At 54.9% G+C, this 22,349-nt stretch overlaps 1 protein-coding gene across 5 annotated transcripts in view; it reads left to right on the top strand.

Moving 5' to 3' along the window:
- The window catches only part of PDE2A (phosphodiesterase 2A), a 95,241-nt gene that overhangs the window by 52,850 nt on the left and 20,042 nt on the right, over positions 1-22,349 (top strand). For all 5 annotated transcript variants that reach the window (XM_053203643.1, XM_053203642.1, XM_027039749.2 and 2 more), the window contains 4 exons: positions 8,828-8,917; positions 12,869-12,957; positions 20,301-20,410; positions 21,254-21,309. In XM_053203643.1, the coding sequence (XP_053059618.1) occupies positions 8,828-8,917; positions 12,869-12,957; positions 20,301-20,410; positions 21,254-21,309 (345 nt within the window). The remainder of the gene's footprint in view (positions 1-8,827; positions 8,918-12,868; positions 12,958-20,300; positions 20,411-21,253; positions 21,310-22,349) is intronic.

The following is a 22,349-nucleotide window of genomic DNA, read 5'->3' as shown; positions in this document are numbered from 1 at the left end:
GAAAGGGCTGACACCAGTCTTCCCTCCAATTCTGACTTTGTCTTCAGGGTCTCCCCGTCAGTGGCTGGGGAGGCTTTATAACCCTGTTAGCCCTGCCTCCCCAGCCCTGTCCCCAGGGTCCCCTCTTCGCTCTTGTGTCTGTCCCTCTGCCTCTGAACTTGTCTCTGTCCCAGTGTCTTTCTCATACCACGCCCCCCCCCCCGCGCCCCACCCCCTTGGGATCTGGGGAACAGCTGGGATGGGCCAGGCCCCGAAGATTGAGCCAAATACAGTCATGGGACCAGCAGTGAGGCTGTGGGAGAAGTACATACCAGAGAATAGACAGAAAGTACGAGGGACAGACACAGAGAGCCTGGGGAGGCCAAGAGGCAGGGAAGGAGCTTTGGACACAGTCAGGGAAAGCCCCAAGGCAGGCCTCAATGGTGATGGTGGTGGCAGGGGCTCTGTGTCCTGCTCTCTGACTTGTCCCAGAGGAGACGCTCTGCCAGGCTCACCCTCCCTCTACCTCCCACCAGCACCCTGCCCTCTGCAGGCCCACACTAACCCTATATGCCAGGCTAGTGCCGCCCGGGATTTACCTCCCACTCCGGGCACTCTGTCTGCCACAGAAGGGGAGACGAGAAACCCTGCCTCTGGCCTAGAGAAAGACACCCAGCCGCACCCCACATCTGAGAGGGGCTCAGCCCATCCCCTGGCCAAAGCCAGGAATTGGAGGGGCCCCAAAGGCAAACAGTGCCAGAAGGGAGGGAGCCTAGTGTATCTTGAAGTGCCCTGAGCTTGGCCATGGACCTCTTGACTCCTTGTGAGGCCCTGGCAGGTGCTTTCTTTCTTCCCCTGGCCCTAGGCTACCCCCATCAAGCTGGGGATTAGGCTCCTTGAGGCCTAGGGCCCTCTAGGCACTGGTCCTGCAAGAATTCTCAGGAGGCCTGGGAGGAGGACAAGTGACCCACCCAGGAAGGCTGCCTGGAGGAAGTGACCTCAGTCATGAAAGAAGGGGACAATGATAGTGCTCCTTTGGGGGGAAGAGCTCCTCCATCCTGACATGCTGTCCCCAGCCTCATCTGCACTGGGAGATGATCCTGAAGCATAGAGGACCTTCTGGTCCATGGAGTTGCCTTAGAAAAGTTTCTAAAAGCTGTCAACACAAGGTACTCTCATTCCTCAGGCTCCTTCTCTAAGACAGTTACCGTGCCAGACTTGGGAAACTTTGAGAGCTCTCAGCTATCTTCCCGGCCTGGGAGCCTTCAGAGGGCATGGGGTCCACCATCTACGCAGCGATGGCATGTACCCCCTCACAGCCCAACAGGTCTGGGCACTCAGGAGTCCAACTGATCATTTTGTAGCTCAGCAAATATCTCCTGACACCGGTGATGAGCTGGATGAAGCTGGGGACTTGGGGAGGAACAGGACACAACCTCTGGCCTCTAAAAGCTCCCGGTCTGCTGGGGGAGCCAGATGGGAAATAGTGGCAATGCATCAGCACATGCCATGCCCGGATGGGGAGAGTGCAGGACTGCACGAGGGCCGGTGGGAGGGTCAGATTTGCCTGAGAAAGGCAGCAACAATGAAAAGTTCCTGGACAGAGGCCCAGAGTAGGGATGTGGGTCACTCATTCATTCATTTGTTCATTTATTCATTTGTCCATCCATTCATGTACCCAGTTGATCCTTTGGTCATTATTTCCTCAGAGACAGAAACTTCTCTGACACTGGCCCAGTGGGTCACTCCTCTCCATCCTCCTCTTCTGCTCTAGACACTGTGTCTGCCTTTCAGAGGCTCCTGGATTTTCTTTGTCCAGCTCCCAACTCATCAAGAAGACTGTGAGAGGTGAGGCTGAGGAGGGTTAGAAGACATCTAGGGCCAAGGAATCCAGAGCTGGAGACGGACCAAGCTCACCAAGCCCTTTCCCCATGGCCCCCATCCTTGTTAGTACATCCTTGGGGACAGGGAGCTCACCCCTTCCTCCTTCCCAGGCTTCTCTCTTATGGCATAACTGACTCCCAGTGAGTTTATATCTGCTTCCTTTTGATTACCTCGCTATGCCAGGAGCGGAGGAGGATGAAGAGGCATCAGGTAATCATAATGACCGAGACAGAAGGGTGCCTAGGTGGCTCAGTAGGTTAGGCCTCTGACTCTTGATTTCAGCTCAGGTCATGACCTCACGGTTGGCGAATTTGAGCCCCATGACCAGCTCTCCGCTGATAGTACAGGGCCTCCTTGGGACTCTCTCTCTCCCTCTCTCTCTGACCCTACACAGCTCACACACTTGTGCTTTTTCTCTCTCTCAAAATAAATAAACATTAAAAAAAAATCAGAATCACTGGGACAGCTGTGATGAGGGGGACACTGGTGATATGCTGGGGAGGAAGGCTGTGGCCTCAAGGAGAATGTGGGCCACGAAGATTGAGATCACTCTTGACCCTGCCATGTGGATGAGGCAGTTAAAGGTAGGGAATTCAGGAGCCTGTCCTGGCCCCCCTTGGTCTGATGTCTGCCTCCCAGGGCCATCTTCCCCGCCACACATTCAGCTTTGCCTCCCTCCCTCTGCCTGCTCTGGTTATTCCCTTCAACCCTCCTTCCCTGACCCCAGACCCTGTGCTAGAGACTGAGAGGTTCCAGGGAGTCAGACTGCAGAGAGCTGATTGTTCACACAAGCCTACCTTCTCTCCCCAACTCCTTCCGTCCTCCTGTCCTTCATCCATCCTCAAACCTAGCCCCTGAGGGATCTAGGGGGGCCTGGGACAATTGGAGGGCGTGTTGGAGGAGGCAGACTCTGGAGTAGAAGCTGAGACTGGCTTAGAAACGGTGAGGGGCCTAGAAGGAGCTGGCTGGGCATACTGAAGGGGAAGGGCCAGCAGGAGGGGACCGAGCTCATCCGGGAGGTGGAGCGCCCACGGGGTGCGGGCGCCAGGACTGGGCTCAGGTGTATTCTACAGTGCACGTGTCTCCAGTGTGGCTCGGAGGCTGGAGACGCGGCCCTGTTGGAGTAACAACTGCAGCCGGAGTCTGCAAAGAGTGGGGGGGGCGGGGGGGGAGGAGCAGGGGAGGGGGAGGGGAAAAGGGTAAACAACGGAGAAAGGTGAGAAGAGAGGGGCGGAGGACAGGCCTTTACTCTAGGCTGGGCTCCTGAGTTCCAGGTGGCCTTTGTCTCAAGCCACCCCTCAGTCCCACCTCACCCTCTGCTTCCAGCAAACCCGCTTCTCCCCTTCTTTGGGACCTTCCATGAGGGGGTTCCATTCCCCCCGACAGAGGGGCAAGAGCCACTGGGAGGCTGTCCTCAGAGGCTGGGCGGGTCTCACCTGAGCAAGGATGATCAAAACAGGATGATCAAAACAGGCACCTTCCATAATATGTACTGACATAGTATGGTGACAGATGGTGACTACACTTATCGTGATGAGCGTTTTGTAATGTATGTAATTGGCAGATCACAATGTTGTGCACCTGAAACTAATGTAATAGTGTACGTTGACTATTCAGCAGTAAAACAAAACAAACCCCTCCCAGGGCTCGCAGGAGGATTAGTGATAATGTATGTCCCTGAGTCTCAAAGTGCGGTCCCTGGGCCAACAGCAGCCGCAGCCGCAGCTATAAATGTGTTGGAAATGGAAATACTTGGCATCATCCCAGACGTACTGTATCAGAAACTCTGGGGGCGAGGCCAGCGATCTGTACAATAGCCAGCCCTCCAGGGGATGCTGGTGGGCACAGATGTTTGAGAGCCACTGGTGGCCAGCTCGCAGCAGGTGTTTGAAAAAGATGCCATCCCTTTCCCCAAGTCCGACGCCCCAGTCAAGCCAGGCTCTGACATTTGTGTTATTCCAACTGTGGCCTGGGTCTCTGTCCTGCCTCTTCCTTCTGATCAGGTCTCCCAATGATCACCAAGCCTCTTTTCCCTATTCCCTTGCTCCTGACCCAGCTCAGGCTTGTTAAGGGAGGTCTGGGGGTACAAGACCTAGCATCCAAGGTGCAGCTCTTCTGTGAGTATTTGAGGCATGAGTGTCTGTTAGAGGCGGTTCCTTGGGCAGGCGGCAGGCATGGGTAGAAGCGGAAGAAGGGAGGAGGGCCTGCCTCTTGTTCTTCCTTGACATCTCTTAACTCTGCAGGGCTGAGCACGCTGTGAGGGCTGGGCACCTGTGGGGAGCCGCAGAGTCAGGTTGGGGTGCTGGAGCCCAGGCTGGGGTCTGAGGCCCAGCCAAAGGGGACTTCCATGCTCTGACCCCCTGGGAGGCTTCCTCTGGGGAGTTCTGTCAGTCACCCTCATACGGCAGCTCGGCTTGTCCGTGCTGGGCACAGAGATGGACAAATTCTTCTTTGCCCTAGAAGGGCCCCATTGTCCAGGAAAATAAGATACTGTATATATAGATCACCAAAACAGGGGTCAGGAAGCAGGAGAATGTAGATGGCATCTGCCCTGGCACCCCTGATTTCCCCCATCTTGGGCTGTCTCCCTGGGTCCCTCCCATTCTGTGGGTACTCATCATGGGTCAGGTGCTCTCTCCCGAAGTTCTCAAGGGGGACTGCTTGGAGGTTTTGCAGGAGGAGTGGGTGGGGGCTGGAGTGTGCAGGGGAGAGATGGGAAGAGAAGCCATCTGAGAGGAGAGAAGACTTGGGGTGGGAAAAGATGTTGACCCTCATGGGGCTATGACAGGAGAGCAGCCTGTGACAGAAATGGGCATCCACCAAGGGAGGCATGGAGAGAAGAGAGATCCACTTAGAGAGATTGGGAGAGACAGGGCCTGAGAGAGACACACAGCCCAGAGGGAAAGAAAGAAGGATAGAAGCAAAGAGGGGCTCCAAGGCCCTGGGGATCTTAAAGAACACCCATGCTTCAGAGAAGGGGATACCGAGGCCCACAGAGAGACATCCCCCCCCCCCCCCAGGCCACAAAGGATTTAGATGAATCAGTCCTTATGGCCAGTCCCAGTAATACAACTTGAGTCTTAGGAGGGACTTGGCCATTGGGTTTGATGCTATTACCTTGTAGGCCACCAAGAGGGGCACTGTGAGGCTTCCTTCCACAGAGGGAGAGGTAGGCTCTAGGTTCCAGGCAGTGGGGAGAGCAATAGAAGGGTCTAAAGTGGTGGGAAAAGACATAGAGACTCATGAAGATGAGAGAGGAGGGCAGCTTGTGACAGTGATGCTGACCCTCAGGATGGGTATCAGTCCCTGCACAGGTAGCACCAGAAGGGCTAAGGCCAAGGTCTCTGGCTTTTACAATCCTAGGCACTAAGAAGGAATCAGAAGTAATTTAGTCTAGACCCTTCCCCTGCTCAAACAAGTATAGAGATGCCGATCTAGCCACACTACTGGCTCCGCAGGAGCCCTGACTCATAAAAGACTCCCCTTTCTTGGTACCTGGGTTGAAAGACTAGTGCTCCCAGAGCAGCACTTGTCTACAGTGCTGACTGGCCCTGTCTCCAACCACAGAGTTGCAGGTAGGAAGCCAGCGAAAGCAGGGAGGCTCCATCCATCCACAACGTGTTAAACTACAAAACCATAGAACTATATGTGCAGAGCTGGAAGGACCCATTTTTACTAATGAGAAAGCTGAGACTCAGAAGAAAGGGGCCTGCTAAGGCCACAGAGTTTCTGTAGTCAATCTGGGACAGGACTGGAAATTGCTGCTGTTTTCTACACACCACAAACTCTCCCCTGGGGTCTGGGAAATTGCCTGGTTGTTATGCTGATATTTATATTGGTGTTTGTTCAAAAAAAAAAAAAACTGAGAGGGCAGGAAATGTGACCTCCTTCACTCCACTCTGAGCCTGGGCTCTGTGTGTGTGTGCGTGTGTGTGCATTATATATATGGCTGTGTTTTTATCTATGTGCGTGCTTGTTTGTGTGAAGCTGTGTGCATGCATGTTGGACAGAGGCGTGTGCATTCTCAGCTGCTCCACTGATTCTCCCTTCACGGAGGCAGCCACTTTGCTCTCTGAGTCCTTTGCATCATGGGCTTTGGAATTTGAGCTATTTCCTTCCCTGAGTTGATGCAGTGGAGGTGAAGTTGCTTGGAGATCTGGGAAGGATACAGGGAGGAGGTGGCATTTGAGCAAGCTTGAAGGCCCCTTTGAGAGTCAGGTATGAAAGTGGTCTTCCCAGCACCCCCCCTCCTGGGGCAGGCTGGGCAGGGCTGGGCCAGGAGGCAGATGGACAGAAGGATGCCAGGCAGAGAGCCTCAGGCTTCATCAGCCATGTCTGCTTCCTGCCCACTCTGGCCAAGGACGATGGCCAAGGATGTGAAGCCCCTTTCTGCTGCTGCCCCAACTTTCCTTTCCTGTGCCCCCGTCACCACCATTATCCTGCCCTTAGTCTGAAAAGTCATAGAAAGCTGACCAATCTGAACAAAGGCCAGTCAGGCACCCACCAATTCCAGTAAAGGACAGGTCAGGGCATTCCCCAATCCCAGTAAAGGGCAGGTGGAGGTGCCCACCAATTGGAACAAAGGACAGACTATTCTCTCTAAGCCCTCTGGGAAGGGAGCTGGGGGGCGGGTGCAGAGCAGGAGCCAGACTGGGGCTGGACAGGCAGAGACTTGTGCTGTGGACCTGGTGCTGCCTGATGGGCTGGCTGACCACCAATGGGACATTCCTTCTCTTTGAGTCTTGGTTTCCTCATCTGTCAAATGGGAAGACTTAGCTGTCCCAAGATTATGGCTTTGAAGAGTTTCTGCCCCCATAGCAGAGCTTGGCCCCACTTCTCTAACTTCTATGGCATATACTTAATCAAACTGCACTGGAGGTCAAGGCCCCACAGGGCTCAGCTCGACTACCCTCCACCTCCTAATCCCCCCACCTCCAGGCAGGAACAGACCTAAATCAGCACCACCTTCTGGGGTCCTGCCCTGGGAGCCTCAGCCTGAGGAGCCTGGGTTGGCAGACTTAATTTGGAGATTATTTGGGACATGAGCCCTTTCTCCCTTCTTTAGTCTGCAGAATTGACCTCGAAAGGCCACGCCAGCTTATGTGTATATTGTGTGTGCAGCTGTTACTAAGTCCTGGCCCTGTGAACACATAAGGAAGTAGCTGCACCTGTGTGTGTGCCTGGAGGTATCTGAAGGCATGTTGGGTGTTCCTGCAGAGATGTGGAAATCTGTGGCTGTGTGGCCAGGTATAGGTGGTGCTGAGAGTGTGTGAACTGGGATGAGGAGTGCCTAAGGGTCAAAGGACAGTTAACCCAATTTGGGGATTATAATGTTTGGAATCAGCAGCTTCTGATGTCCAACAGCAGAAATGGATCTCTGTGACCAAGATGTGTCTTCATTCTTGAGCAGTGGGAGGGATCAGAGGGAGGCTAGGGTTTGGGGACAGCAATGCCAAGTGAGCATTCAGGGAGCGAGTCCACCCCTGCCGCCCATTCGTGGAAACAGGACTGGGTGGCCATGGGAATGAGGGAGAAAACCGAAGCCAAGAACATGCAAGGGTGAAACCTGTAGCTGAAGCCTGGACCCCGGTACAGGACTCCCATCTGTGGCCTCTCTGAAAGATGGGCACTTCGTCCATTCTTTCACACCCTTAGGGATAGGCAGCTTACTTCCTCCTTGTCTCCTGGTGGCCGATGCCTATGTAGCATGGCTCTGCGTAGATAAAAGTCCTTCATCCCATTGGGTCAAGGCCAGCCTCTTTTAAACCTATGGGTCTCCAGGCTGTCCCTGGGGCCACGGAGTCCTGTCCCCTGCTCAGGAAAGCCTGACAGATTTGGAGTCAAAGATTGTGACCCATGGGTCTGCTCTGCTGTAGGCTGGGCACCCCCAGACTCTCCAGTCTCAGTCACATGCAAAACTTGGTTTCTAGTTCCCTCCTTACATGGGTCACCTGTGAATGAGTCTCATCTTGTCCTCACTTGGGAGGGACGCAATGTGCTGGGGATGATCTAATCAGCCAATAGAGGTGGGAGAACTGTCATCTTCCCTATTTGGGATAACAGATCTTTATTAATATGGCCTGCAGTGTCAGCATTTTGATTTATTACCAGCCACACATACACTATGGGCTCAGACTGAGTTTGTGGTTCACTAAGACCCTCAACCCCGTAACATTTTTATATGAATGGGGGCCAAGCCATGTCGCCTTCCTCCTACAGTTAACCATTTTGCTTTTTGAACACAGACCCAGCCATCCACAGAAAGGAACTTCAAGGGCTTGTGGGGAGGGCATGGCTGAGTGGACGGTATGAGTCATGAGCCTGCCTTGGCCCTGGATCCCCTGTTCCATTACCTTTCTTTTTGATCCCTGTGGCTTGGCCAAGTTAATAGAGTGAGAAGCGTGGACCTTTCTTCTGTTCCGGCTCTCCAAGGACAAGGCCTGTTCCTGGGATGGGAAAGCTGTGAGGCAGTCAAGGCTGACTTCTCCTTCCCCTGCTATCTTGCCAGGGGCTGGCCCAACTGTATTTCTCTCACCTTGTGGGCTCATGCACCCCATGGGCTCTCGCTAGCTCCCAGGATTCAAACTGAGGTTTTGTTTGTTTGCTTGTTTTGCTTTGTTTTAATATGGAAGATTGTGCTTTCCCTACTATGCCAGAGTTGTCCTTGGCTAAAGGACAAGAGGCCTGGGAGCTAATCTAAACTTGACCTCTTGACTCACTGTGAGCATGTTAAGCCCCTGGCCCTTCTCTGAGCCCCCTTTTCCCATCTGTAAGATGAGTGGACCTGGATACTCTAGGGCCGTAAGACTTGTTGGATTCTGAGATTTTAAGATCCTGGGATTTAAGTGTCTGAGAGACTTGGGCTCTGGTTTAAGCTGGGACTTTGTGCTCATAGCTGTCTGGGCAGATGGGGCTGCCCTGGCCTGCCTGGAGAAAACCCCCACTGCCCTTTTCTCTCTTCTAGGATGCTTTGCTGAGCCTGGGCTCTGTCATCCACATCGCGGGCTTCCAGCGGGCTGTCAAGGAGGCCCTTTCAGCTGTGCTCCCCAAAGTGGTAGGTGCCTTGCCCCACACTTTCCCCACCTCCCAAATCTTTGCCCAGCTCCTTACTATGTACCTCACACAGAGTTGAGAAGGAAGAGGCAGGGTCCCTGCCCAGAGGATTCTCGCAGGGAAGGGAAGGGTTTGGGTAAGTGTTCTGAGAGGGCATTCTGGAAGAGAAGGGCTGAAGCTAAGTCCCAAAGAATGAACTTACATAGGAATTCTGGAATATCAGAGACAGAAAGGGACTTAGAACTTCATTGGAAAGATCATGTCTCAGATAATGGAAAGGATTCTCCTAGGATAATAGCTAGAACATAGTGGAGTCAAGTGGGCTTTAAAATATATAGCTGGAGGGGTTGAGGGTAGACATGCAGAAGAACTTCCTTGATCCCAGATCCCATTCCAGAGGTGCTAGAATGAGGCTCAGCTTTATTGAGTGAGTCGTGTGAAGTTAAAGTGTCCTGCCTGGAGATAGGAAGCTGGACAAGGTGACCTCTAGAAACCTTTAGGCTTCTCTCTGACCTGCCCCAATACCATGGATGATTGCAGATTAGGGGCAGGTGGAGGGTGGCTGCTTGGGCCCTGGTCCCCTTGGTTGTCTGGGCTCAGAGTGCCTTGGTAAGGGAACTGTGCCCCTCCTGAGCTGCCCCCCAGTCATTCCCCAACCTGGCTCCAGTGGCTACTGCTCACACCTTAGGCTGTAGGACAAGTAAACTTGCCCTGAAGACCTGGAGCAGCACTGTCTCAGCTGTCAGCCTAGTGGGGGGAAGGGGAGCACCGTCTGAACCTGCCAAAGGAGCACTAAAGACTTCCAGGAGGAAGAGATGCCTCAACTGGGTCCCACAGCTTGGAATCCCCTCTCCCCTACTCTAGACACCAGCCAGAGTCAGCCTCTGCCAAAACGTGACATCCTCCACCCCCACCTCCACCCCTGCAAGCCTATCATATCTGAATCTACTTGATGGATGAACCACTAGAGGCCCAGAGAGGGAAGGCACCTCACCCAAGGTCACACAGCATGACAGGGACAAAGGGGGATTGGCACCTAAGCATCCCCATTCTCTCTCTTCTGCTCTGCCTTCTCAAACCTTCTAGAAGTTCAGAGCCCTGGAAGAGGGCTAATGAGTGAGCTTTATTGAGTGTGAAATTGGTAGGAAGTGGGTGGTGTGTTTGAGCCCAAAAATAAATCCTCCCAGAGAAGGGTAGGACTGAGGCAACATCTGGCCTGGGGTGGAGAAACATCTGGAAAGGAGGGGGTGGAGAGGTTAGCAGGTCAGCATCTGCAAGGCTGCCCTGGGCCCCTCTGTGGCCATTGAGACTGTCCTGGGAGGGGTAAGAGGAGGTGACTGGCTACATCTTCATAGGCAGGGTGCCTGGTGGTTGTGCCAGTGTAGATGCCCTGTACTGGATTAATTGTATTTCCAAAGCTGGGGGCTTGGAAGACAGCTGTGGTTCAGACAGTTAGGTTCCTGGGACAACGGGACATGTCTACCTCAACTCATCCAAGAGACCTGTATGTGCTAGGGAAGCCCTGACTTTGGGCAGCCCTGCTTTAATTGCATGGAGGGTCTCAGTCCCTCCCCTCCCCCCAACACACACCCAGGAGGGGTGGGGAGATGGGAGGTGTGATCTGCACCCAGGGAGGGGTGGGTAGGCAAGAGGTCTAGTCTGTCCCCAGGGAGTGGGAGCAGGGATGGGGGGGAGCATCTGACCTGTCCCCAGGAAGTGGGGGGAGATGGGAGGATCTGCACCCAGGGAGAGATGGGTAGGTGAGAGGTCCGGTCTGCCCCCAGACAGTGGGGGCAGGGATGGGGAGGGGACATCTGGCCTGTCGCCAGGAAGTAGGGGAAGATGGGAGGGTCTGCTCTGCCCCCAGGAAATGGGGTGAGATGGAAGGTCTGGTCTGCTCCCAGAGAATGGGGGCAGGGACTGGAGGGGGTGGGTCTGGTCTGCCCCCAGGGAGTGGAGTGGGGGTGGGGGGAAGGACAGATGGGCGGTCTACTCAGTCCTCAGAGGAGAGAGGGAGAAGGAGGTGTCTGCTCAGCCCCCAGGGAGGGGTGGGGCGCTGGGGGAGGGGTCTCCATACTCCTCCTTGGTGAGGAGAGCCTCTGGCACCTGGCTCCCTCATCAGCACCCATTGTGGCAGGCAGCCCCGAATGCAGATGGTGCTGATGTGTCTGAAATGGTTCCCTCCTTCTCTCCAATAAACTCAGCTAATTTTAACCCAGAGGGCTGAGAGTGAGGGGGTGGGAGATAGAGGGACATCCGGAAGTGATGAGGATCTGTCCTCCCAGGCTCCCCACCCCTTGTGTACCCACCTCTCTCTCTGCCCGGGGAAGACTCACTGTGTGACCCTGTGTGCCGGGTGGTCTCTTAACCTCTTTGGGCCAAATCCCTCAGGCCCCTCCCTGGCTGCTGCAAGGATTGGAGGACAAGAAGGAGGCTGGATATAGATGAGGAGAGGCCTCCCTCCCACTGATTTCTCCATCCCTAAACTCCCAGCCTAGACCCTTACCCTGGAGGACAAGGGGCCTCCAGTTCTGGCCTGTGACTTGCCCCTGTCACTCTTCTCAGGCCCTATCATCCCCAGCCCATACCACCAATGAACTGGCTCAGGTTCTCTGGAAGCAGGACTGGAACTGGGGCTGGGAGGGCGGGGGCAGCCAAAAACAACAAGAGTGGCTGGCAGGACTGTGGACACCCACAGTGGCAGAAGGGCCGCTACTTCAGCTGAGAGGGATTCCACACTTACTGGCACACTTACTACGGGTGGGCCTTCAGTGCCTGGCTCCAGTGTCATCTCCTCCAGAAGCCCTCCCTGGTAGCGCAGCAGAGAGGAGAGACCTGCCTGCCCCGCACCAAGAAAACAGTGCCCCTCGGGATACTTACCTGGGTGCGTGGGTACCCCTCGGGGTCTTCTGGACAGCACCGGCCTCTGGGTCTCCCTCCCTCCGCACCCAGAGTGTGCACGGTGGGGCGCTCAGTGAGGCTGGGCTGAATGAGCTGGTTACGGATCCCTCAGGGTGACCAGTCCTGTTTGGAGGGGATGTCGATTTTTCACGCGTGGGGCAGTGGGGTTGCCGTGAGGGCAACAACTTCTGCCAAGACCTGGCCTGCAACCGAGGCCAAAATGGCTCTGGGCCCTTGGGGAAGGCAGACTGACAAGCTGAAGACTTGACAAGCTTCGAAGAGAGCTTTGATCTTACTCTGGGGAGTGATCACTCCAAAATGCGCACCTGCTCCTCTCTCTCAGGGCTCACAGCAGTCTCCTCCAAATGTTTATAGGCCCTGCTGACCCTAAGACAACCTCCTGTGTCCCCTGCCTCCCCTGTCAGTTCCATAAATGCTCTGTGCTCTTTACACTGCCTGCCTGCTACTTGGCCCAGAAGCCACTCTTTGTGCCTCACCGACTCCCAGAATGTGTTTCATTTTTACTGTAGTTACAGATGTAAGGTCACTTCCTCCGGGAAGTCCTTCTGGCTTGAGTCACAGTGTGTGGTTTCTTGTAGAATTACTTGTGTCTCTGAGGTAGGAGGGACTCTTCCAGGGTGTTCTGAGCCCCTCTTGGCATTTAGCCCTGCGTAGACCACTCAGTTGTTTGCTGAGGCTAGAGTCCCAGCAAACTGAGGTGGGTGGTGGGTGAGATTTGTCTGCACCTTCAGTCCTTCAGACTCTTTCCCCAGCACTTTGGATTTGGGGTGATAGACAAAGAAAGCCTGCAGGGTCACGGGTCACTGCCTGCCCAGAGAACCCCCTCCAAGAGAAGAGGGAGAGGTGTAAGTTCATAAGGGACTTTTTCCACCATGGCTACATGTTAGAATCACCTGGGGAGTAAAAACAAACAGATGCTTGATCCCACTCCTAGAGGGTCTGTGACCTTGTCACCCAGATCCATGTCTGGGCTGGGACAGGGCGGCTGGGAGGGCTCTATATAGGGTCTCATGAGTGCCTTCTGTCCTAGGAGACTGTCTACACCTACCTTCTGGATGGAGAGTCCCGGCTGGTGTGTGAGGACCCCCCCCATGAGCTGCCCCAGGAGGGGAAAGTCCGGTGAGCCATTTTGCACCCCACTGCCTCTAGCACAGTCAAGGATCTCAGGCCTGGGGGACCTTCCAAAGTCATCCAGTCTGATCTCCCCACCTGACCTTGACCTCAGCTTCCCTGCCAGCTGGGGTTCCTTGGCTGGGTCACTGACACCCCCCAGAGGGGAGAAGCAGTGTCTTTTCTCGTGTTGGGGCAGTGGACAGCACAGGGAAAGGGCCAACTGGTAGGTTTTCTTCTAGAAACCTGGACAGCTCTTCTAAATTGCTGCAGCCTCCTCAGAGCCCAGTCTCAGAAGGTCAGGGCTGCAGTTTATCAGTTAGAACCCAGCAGGCTCTGAGAACTGCCTGGGAAGTTCTCACAGAATCACAGAATGCTGGACCTGCGGGAGCACATGGTGTCAACCCAGTATGTGAGAACAGGGAGAAGGAGATCAGAGACAGTGTCCTGCTGTGGGTTCTGAGCCTGACTGCCTGGGTTCAAATCCCAGTTCCCTTTTACTAGCTGTATAGCCTAGGGCAAGGTACTCAACCTCTCTGTGCCTCCGTTTTCTTGTTTGTAAATGGCAATAATAATAGTACTTATCTCATGGGGTTGTTGGGGGTGAATTAAATGAGCTTAACACAGCACTTAAAACTGAATCCATAAGAAATTCTAAAGGTCTGGTTTTACTTTTGTTATGATAGAATGTTGGAATCGCTGACTTTAGGAACATTGGGCTCAGTGCTCTGTGGTCCCCTGATACCTCTGAGCCTATTGAATTCAGCCTCCTTATCTTCCAGATGGGCAAACATCGTGAGACGTGTCCAAGGCCACATACCTGGTGTGAGACAGAGGCAGGCCTGGGACACCGTCTCCTGGCTCCTGGCCATTTGGGAGACAGCGAGGGGAAGTGGAGCTTGTCAGATGAGAAAGTGTTGACAGGCAAGAGTGCTGGTCCAGAGGAAGGCAGGCCACGGAGGACATGGTCACTGCCTCGTAAGCACTGCAGGTCCATCATGGGCCCAGGGAGCACTAGGCCGGGAGCTGAGGGCCCAGTGGGCACCAGTGAGGGTGTTACTAGAAGGGGAGGGCTTTTCCAACAGGCCAAGCAGTCCAGCAATGTGGCTTTTTCAGGTGGTAGCTGAGACTGGCGAGACGCTCTCCTTTCACAGAAGCCATGGAAAGAATTGCTGTTTAGGGATGCCAGAGGTTCCTGAGGCTAGGGATGTGGGTGGTTTTGAGGCTCCTCCTGGTACTTGGGACCCTGGATTCCTGGATGCTGGCCTCTCTCTAGTCCTTCCCCATGGAAGGGGCCGGTGCCTCTCCAACAACCCAAGAGCTTTCCCACCTCCGGTTCTCCCATTTGGCTCCCCCATGGCGTGGGCGGTGAGTGACACTGTCCCCTTCAGTTATCTCCTGACAACTCCCTTCAAGGACTCTGTGAACCAAGCCGGCCATGCCTTCTCTGGCTTCTACAGTCCCTTCTGTAAGACTGTAAAATAGGGCTGGAAGGTCTTTGGAATCTTAAGGAAAAAGAATGCTGTAATAACCCCCTTTCTCCTCTGAGCCAGCACACCTACTGCTAAGAACTTTGCTTCATATGAGCTTGCTCCGTCCAAGAAGTTTCCTCAAAGTGTCCCAGGAAGGCCTTCCTGGGAGAGGGTTGCAGGATCATGGGCTCAGAAAGCAGGAGGGGAGCATGATGGGTTTACTCCGCCCCTTCTGAGCCTGCAAATGCTCCCCTTAGGTTTTCTGCTGTGAGGGGGGTGGATGGGGTGACTTTGGTCCAGGCATCTTGGAGGGGTCTCAGATCTTTTGCATCAGCAGCTCTTTCAGTATCCCCTGACCCCCTGCCCCCACAACCACTTCAGACTCAGTAAAGCTTTTGGAAAAAGTAACAAGAAGGAAAGGGAAGGGAATGGGAGGGGAGGGGATGGGGAGAGGGAAAGGAAAGGAGAGGAGAGGAGAGGAGAGGAGAGGAGAGGAGAGGGGAGGGGAGGGGAGGGGAGGGGAGAGAATGGGGGGAGGGGAGGGGAAAGGGGAGGGGAAGGGGAAAGGAGAGGGGAAGGGGAAGGGGAAGGGAAGAAGAAAAAGAAATAAAAGGCAATTAAAAGTGAATGTTCCTTGGGGCGCCTGGGTGGCTCAGTCGGTTGAGCCACCGACTCCAGCTCAGGTCACGATCTCACAGTTTGTGGGTTCCAGCCCCATGTCGGGCTCTGTGCTCACAGCTCAGAGCCTGGAGCCTGCTTTGGATTCTGTGTCTCCCTCTCTCTCTGCCCCTTCCCCACTCATGTTCTGTCTCTCTCTCTCTCTCTCTCTCTCTCTCTCTCTCTCTCTCTCTCTCTCTCTGTCTCAGATATAAATAAACATTAAAAAAATTAAAAAAAAAAAGCGAATGTTCCAATGCAATTGGCCCAGAGTTCAGTGGAGATGGGGAGGTGAGTGCCTGCTGGGAGACAGGGCTCAGAAATCAGAGAAGTCAGAGGAGGAGAGGCTGGTAAGGGGCAAGAGGGGTGAGGCAGTACACATCCCAGGGGACACAGAGATCAAAGCTCCTTCAATCTGGTAAGGATGGGGGGTGAAGGTTGAGGTCAGTCCCGTCTTCTGAAATCTGTGCTATGCTTGCCCTCTCCATGTCTGGTGTTGAGCCCACCCCCTAGACAAGGGCTAAGACCTAGCTCGGTATGTGGAAGAGGGAAGAACACTGGAATGGGAGTCAGATAGGCCTGGATCCTACCCTGGCCCCATTGCTGCCTCCCTGTGTCCACTTCCAAGCCTGTTTTCTTATCCCTAAAACAGAGATAACAGTAGGACCTGTCTTTTGGTGTCATGAAGTAATGGATACACAGTGCCCTGTACACAGTCAGAGCTCAGTGGTTGCTGGCTGCCCTCCACCCCCAAGTCTCAATTTCCCCAACTGGGTGACCTTGAGAAAATTACTTCCCTTCTTGCTTCATTCAGTCTTTTTCTATAAAATGGATGGGGCTTGGTACAGAGTCCTTCCAATGGTGACCTTTGCAGTTCTGGCCCCAGCAGCACACTGGGCACCTGCCTCAGGCTGAGGCTGAGGCAGATGCCCAGTGGAGGGGGCCCTGCTCCAGGAAACCCTGGAGGGCTGGCAGGGCTGGCAAACAGCAGCAGGTGTGAATAGAGTCGGGTCATAAAGACAGATAAGGACCCGGGGGTAAGGGGCAGAGGATGGGCTCAGGGAAGTATGAGGGAGGCAGGGGAGACATCCAAGGGACAATGGGGAGGCCCCTCCTGCCACTGCCCCCTTACCCCTGTGGGCTCGCAGGTGCCCAGTTTCATCCTCACCAAGTGTTTTGGGTTCCCTGCCCCCCTCGTGCTGGCTCATGCCCTCTTGTCCCTAGCAAAGCCCTTCCCTGTGTGGCTCCATCTCAACCGGCCACATTTCCCTAATCTCCCACAGCCCAGCTGGAGGCGCTCTAGGAGGCCCGCTCCATAGTTCCCTGACACTAAGGAAGATCCAATTTCCAGAAAAGGTGTCTGGCCATGACAGCCTCCCTCAGGGATGGGTCTTTCCACAAGAAGAAACACGGGCTGGGAGTCAGGAGACCTGGGATCCGGGGGGGTGTCCTGAGATCGCGCTGGGCCCTGTCCACTTCTGGGAGACAGTAAGACACTACAGTGTCTGAGGGCTGGTCCAGCTCTGAATTCCAAGAACTGGAGGGGAGAACCTCCTGGAAGTCTTCGTCTCTCTCTTGTTGGAGGCCCCTCAATCTCCCAGCCTATTTCAGTCCCCAGCCCTGCCACCTTCCCCTTCTTATTGTGTCTCCTGCCATCTTGAAGCCTCTCGTGACCCAATGCTGAGTGTGGCAGAGTCTGGGGCCTTTCAGCTGCCACGGGGACACCACCCACACCTGCCCCAGCTGCTTGTCTCCCTCTGCTACCATTTGGGGGTCCCAGGGCCCAACCTTGACACATTCCTTCCTCAGAGCTGACCTGGTCCTCTTTTACCGCAGAATCTGTGTTCCTCTGATTTGTCTCAAAGGACACAGGAAATAGTCTCTTCCCATCTCCGGAGTCTCACATTCTGGGAGAGGGAAGGGGAGGGGAGGGTCCAGGTTCTGGGCTGAATCATAATTTGTCCCTGAGAGAGATGAAAGGTCAGAGAGAGATTGAGGCCCTAGGAGGGGGGGGGGGGTGCTCAGTAAAGGGGATGGGACCTCACCAAAGAAGGGGCTCAGAGGAGTAGAAGAGGGCCTGGGCACTCAGCTCTTTCCAGGCCATTGACCCTACCAACAGAGAGCCTTTTTCTCCACTCTTGCCACTAAACAAATAATTGTTAAAGGAACAGAACCGTCATAAAGTACACGCCCGTTCCTCTCCTCACTCTGTGCCCATCTGTCTTTATCGTCACTGGGACAGCCATGACCACCCAGGCACCAGGGCTGAGTCATTAGCCTTCAACCTGTACAGCTGGCCCCTGGCGTGGAGTCCCCTCACCCCCACCATCAGTTTGGCAGGTGGAGGTAGGAGGCTGGAGTCATCAGGAGGGGAGATGAGGCAGGGCAGAGGGTCCTAAATTGAGGGAGGAGCCGTTGGGGTGTGAGGGTAGACAAACACCCACCCTCATCTGGGTGGAGGAGACTCAGCCTGGGCCCTCGCTTTCCCCTTCCAGTCTGTGGGTGTCTTTAAAACTTCCAGGGGGACAACAGTTCTGAGAAGGGTGCAGCAGAGGAAAAGGGCTTGAATGGGGGGTGGGCTGAGGTGAGCATTGCCCGGCACAGACCTGCCTGGGACTGTGGGATGTGGCCAGGCCAGGGAAGGCAGGTTGCAGAGCAAGGTGCCAAGGTTAAGGATTTCTGAGGGTTTAACCCCCCGGGAGGCCCCAGTGTTCAGTGAGAGATGTGGGCTCAGTCAAGGTTGATCTGCCCAAGCCCCGCCTCTCCTCTGCTGACCAGGGACCACTGAGACCAGAGGCCCTCCCTTACAAGAGGTTTCCAGTCTCTCAGATTCTCCCTCTGTAGTGAGAGTTTTGCCCAGCAGCTAAACTGATGCGCCTGAAAGCAAACCTGACCTTTACTTTCCCCAACTCAAGTCCCTCCTGGTGCTCCCACTGCCCTCAGGATCATGCCCAGCTCCTCAGGGCTCTCTCCAGCCTCGCTCCAAGCCGTCCAGACACACTAATCTTCTTGCAGTTGGGCCATCCGGCAGACACATGTTCTTTCTCTCCTCTGAGCCTCTACACATGCAGTTCCATCTGCTTGCACATCCCTTCCTGCCTGCCTTGACCCAACTCAGCATCACCTCCTCCAGGAAGCCTTCTCTGATACTAATTCCATGGGGAACAGTTGTGAGAGATGCATGGGAGGTGATTCACTCATTGGATGGGGGAAGTGAGGAAGAGGGAGGTAGCTGGGACAGTTTGTGGACAAGCCACAAGGGACCCGGGGGATGGTTGTGCCACTTTTTGGTGGTGGAGAGAATAAATTCAGGTTGGGACTGGGTGCTTTTGACAACCTCGGGACATCCAGGGCAGGCTTCCAGGAGGACTTTGGGTATCTGGGGTCTGAGCTCATAGAGTTGGGGCTGGAGAGTCATGGAGCCATGAGCACAGAGGAGGGAGTTTTGTGCAGAAAAGAAGAAAGGCTTCATCAGGTTCCTGGGGTGTGGGGTAGAGGGCAAAGCCAAGGCAGCCAGCCCCTGGTTGGGGCAGGGTTGGGGGAGGAGGGGTGTCAGGGGTCAGAGAGATGAAACTACAGCTGTTACTGACCAGCAACGGAGGGACCAGCGCCACCTTGTGGTTGCCCAGTAACCAGACAGTGCAAGGCCAAGTGGCTGGGTGAGTTGACAAGAGGGGTTTGGCTGAGGGTCACCTGCCTCCAGGTGGCCTGGCCCCTGCCTCCATGAAGACCCCGCCTTTATCAATTTAGTCTCCAGGACCATGGCTGCATTGCCCTCCTGCCACCCTAGATTCCTATTCCTTCCTGGGGTGATTGGCACAGTTGGACAGGGCAGAGCTGGGGCCTAGCACTCCCGGAGCCTAATAGCCCAGTGTGTGAGGGCTAGAAGGTGGGACACCCCACTGGGTCTTGTAGATTTTGAACCAAGAGGCCAGGAGTGAATGGATCCAGTTCAGAATGTGGCGTGAACTTTACCAAGAAGCTCAACCTCTTAGTCCTCAATTTCTCTAGAGGCCGTGACCTCCTAATCAGGAGGCTTGTAGGCCACCTCCTCTCTTTTCCTCATCTGGCCTTTGCTTGGCTCCCCTTAGTGACCCCACATGCACACACTGGAGTCCCAGCCCCCCAAGGCTTCTCTTCTCTTCAGGCCAGGCAGTTCCTACAAACACAATTAAGTGGAGGCAGCGTGAGGGATGAGGAACCCAGGACAATTAATCATCAGGGAGTGACAGTTGGTGAAAAATCAGGCATTTAATTCAGCAGGAAGAGCTAGAGGCGGGTTGGGGGGGGGGGTAGGGTGGTATGTGTAGTGAGGGCAGAGAGAGACTCATTCTTCCTACATCACCTACCCCCGCCCGCTGCCCCTCCATCACACCTACACCCATTCATACGAATCCCGTTGGAAACTCACATCCCCTCAGGTCTTTAGGAAGGTTCAAACACAGCAGCCAGTTAGGAGTATGGGCTCTGGTGCCAATTGCCTGGGTTCAAATCCTGACTCTACCACTTATTAACCATGGGATCTTGGATAGGTTCCTAACTCCCAGTGCCTTAGTGTCTCTGCCTGGAAATGGAAACGATGATGATATTTAATTCATAGGATTGTTGGGAATTCTGAGTCAATCTCTATGAGTTGCTTGGATGGTGCATGGCACATAGGGAATGGAGGGTACTTTAGTTACGACAATTACCTCTGGAGTCCTCCCTCCTGTGCTTAGCGCTGAAAGTTGCTCTAGAATGTTTTCCCCCCGCTTCTTTTAATTAAAGTATGGTTGACATGCAGTGTAACACTAGTTTCAGGTGTACAGAATGGCTTTCCTGAGGATTGAGCTGGTTAGGGTTCTCCTCTTCTCCACACTTTCTCCCTGGGAGGCTCAGAGAGGTAGGCCACTTGCCCAAGGTTAAGTAGTGGCCACAGCAGGATTTAAAAGAGGCAGCCTTTTAAAGTAAAGCTCTGAGCCCTTGCTTTACTTGCCCTGGGGGACCTGCACGGGGCCCCAGGGTACTTTCGCATACCCACCAGCAAAGAGGCACCAGAGGCCAGACTGTGGCTGCCTGCCTCTTCCACATGACAGGTCAGGGTTCCTATCTCTTCCCCTATGGCCGGTCAGCTTGTCTAGATCCTTGCAGATGTGCAGAGTCCAGCCTGCTGTGTGTCCCCAGGTTGGGGCCTGCACCTTTTTGATCCAGGGACTGAGAGGTGGGATCACATCCTCTTTTCAGAGAGGCTGTGATCTCCCGGAAGTGGTTGGGCTGCAATGGACTGGGCCCCTCGGACCTGCCGGGGAAGCCGTTGGCCAGACTGATGGCCCCACTGGCTCCTGATACCCAAGGTAAGGACTGGAAACTGGGCAGGGGCAGGGAGGGACCGTGCCCCTGCTCCCCAGATCCCATCTGTCTTCTATCCCTGTCTTCATCTCTCTGTCTCCTTCTTCCTCTTGCTCTGTGTCTTCAGCAATCCCCTCATCTAATTCTCTCTCTATTGTGCTACTAACTTCTCTGAGCCTCGATTTTCTGATCTATAAAATGGGGATGAGAGAACCTACCTTGAGGGGGTGTTTTGAGGAGGAGCAAATGAGATAACGCATGTTAAAGGCCGGGCACATACTAGGGCTCAGTGGCCAGTGGCCGCAGTGGTCACGTGCTTGTGTCTCATGCTAGATGGGCTGTGTTGTTGTCGTGCTTTCTCTGTCACTGTCTCTATTTTTCTTTCTCTTCCTCTCCACACCCCCTGTCCGCCATGTCTCTCTGCCTCGTGTCTCAGTCTCTCTAGGTCTGTGTCCTCTGTCTCGATGTGGAAAGTGCACAAGACTGGGAGTCAGGAGACCTGACTTGCTGTGTGATCTTGGGCAAGTCACTTCCCCTTTCTGGACCTCAGTTTCCCAATCTGTAAAATAGGGGTGCTCAGCCTTACCTGCCTCCTGCTCTCTCAGGGTTGCTGGGGGTGGTCACAGGAGAGTTGTAACATGAGGGGGCTTCCTTCCATGCAGGGGACATTGCTGTGGTTGTTCTGTTGCCGCCTCAGGACCCCCCATCTCTCTGGGTCTCTGGGTCTTTCTGTGTCTCTGTCCCGGCCTCTCTGTCTGTGTCTTTGTCTCCCCCACCCTGGGGCTTGGCTCCATATCTCTGAGCCTCACTGGCCCCACAGGACCACCTCATTGCCCTCTCCCCCTCAGTGCTGGTCATGCCGCTGGTGGACAAGGAGGCTGGGGCTGTGGCAGCCGTCATCTTGGTAAGAACAGTGTGGGGTCGGATGGGGGAGTGGAGACCAAGGGAGGGATAGCGGATGGAGCCTGTCTAGGGTGTGTGTGAGTGTGTGTGTGTGTGTGTGTGTGTGTGTGTTACAGCAAGCCGGGCTGGGGTTGAGGAAATGGGGTCTAGGCGGAGTCTGGCTTCTCCCACACCCCAGCACTCTGCCCTACCTTGAATGGGCAGGACTCAGTCACTGGCCCAGTCAGCAACTTCCAGAGACATGTACAAGTCCCTTTTGCACTTCTCAGCCCCATGGAGCTGTTGGTGCAACCCTGACCTTACTTCCTCTTTGGCATCCTCCCAGCTGGGTTGGGGGCCAAGAGCTTTGTCCACAGAGGGCCTGGAAGACACTGAGGAATGATGGATGGACATGGCCCTGACAAGTAGAGATAGTATGAGACGTTCAGTCAGATTCCGGTGGCCAGAGCTCAGGAGCAAGAGGGGGGGAGGCCCACCCGGAGGGGCTGCCTGGGAAGGCATCCAGCCCCATGGCTGACCAGGGCGGTCTTCCTGGAGAGGGAGATGGAGGGGAAAGGGGCTTTTGTGGGAAGTGGGGATGCCAGGCCTGGGCAGGGGAGCGGGGTTGGGGTGGTGCAGTCAGGCAGAGAACCCAGGCCGAGACGCCCCCTGCCCTCTGCTGCCCCCTGGCGGAGCTCATCGGGTTTCTGCTCCACAGGCAGGGTTTGGCTGAGCCTGGTGGAGCTGGTTCAGCCTCTCTTTCCTGCTCTCCCATACGGGAGGTGGGCATTCAAAATCATTGTCCTGTCCTAGAAACCGAGGGTTAGCGCCCCCATATCGCCACTATTGGGGGTCCGCTTCCACCGCACCACCTCAATAAGGCACAGACTAGGGGGCGTGGGCAGATGAAGAGTGGGTCCTCCTGAGCCCGTGGGACTCCTCCAGAGCTCATTAAAATGGAATTAAAGGTTTCTGAGGCGCCTGACCTTTCCTGAGCTGCTGGCGGGGGAGGGTGGTGGGAGTGGGGGGGCGGCCGCGGTGGGGGGCAGGAGAGGAGAGGAA

The sequence above is a fragment of the Acinonyx jubatus genome, chromosome D1, assembly GCF_027475565.1.
Source record: "Acinonyx jubatus isolate Ajub_Pintada_27869175 chromosome D1, VMU_Ajub_asm_v1.0, whole genome shotgun sequence".
Taxonomy (NCBI): Eukaryota; Metazoa; Chordata; class Mammalia; order Carnivora; family Felidae; genus Acinonyx; species Acinonyx jubatus.
The sequence above is the reverse complement of the archived record's forward strand: the minus strand, read 5'-3'. Positions and strand labels throughout refer to the sequence as shown.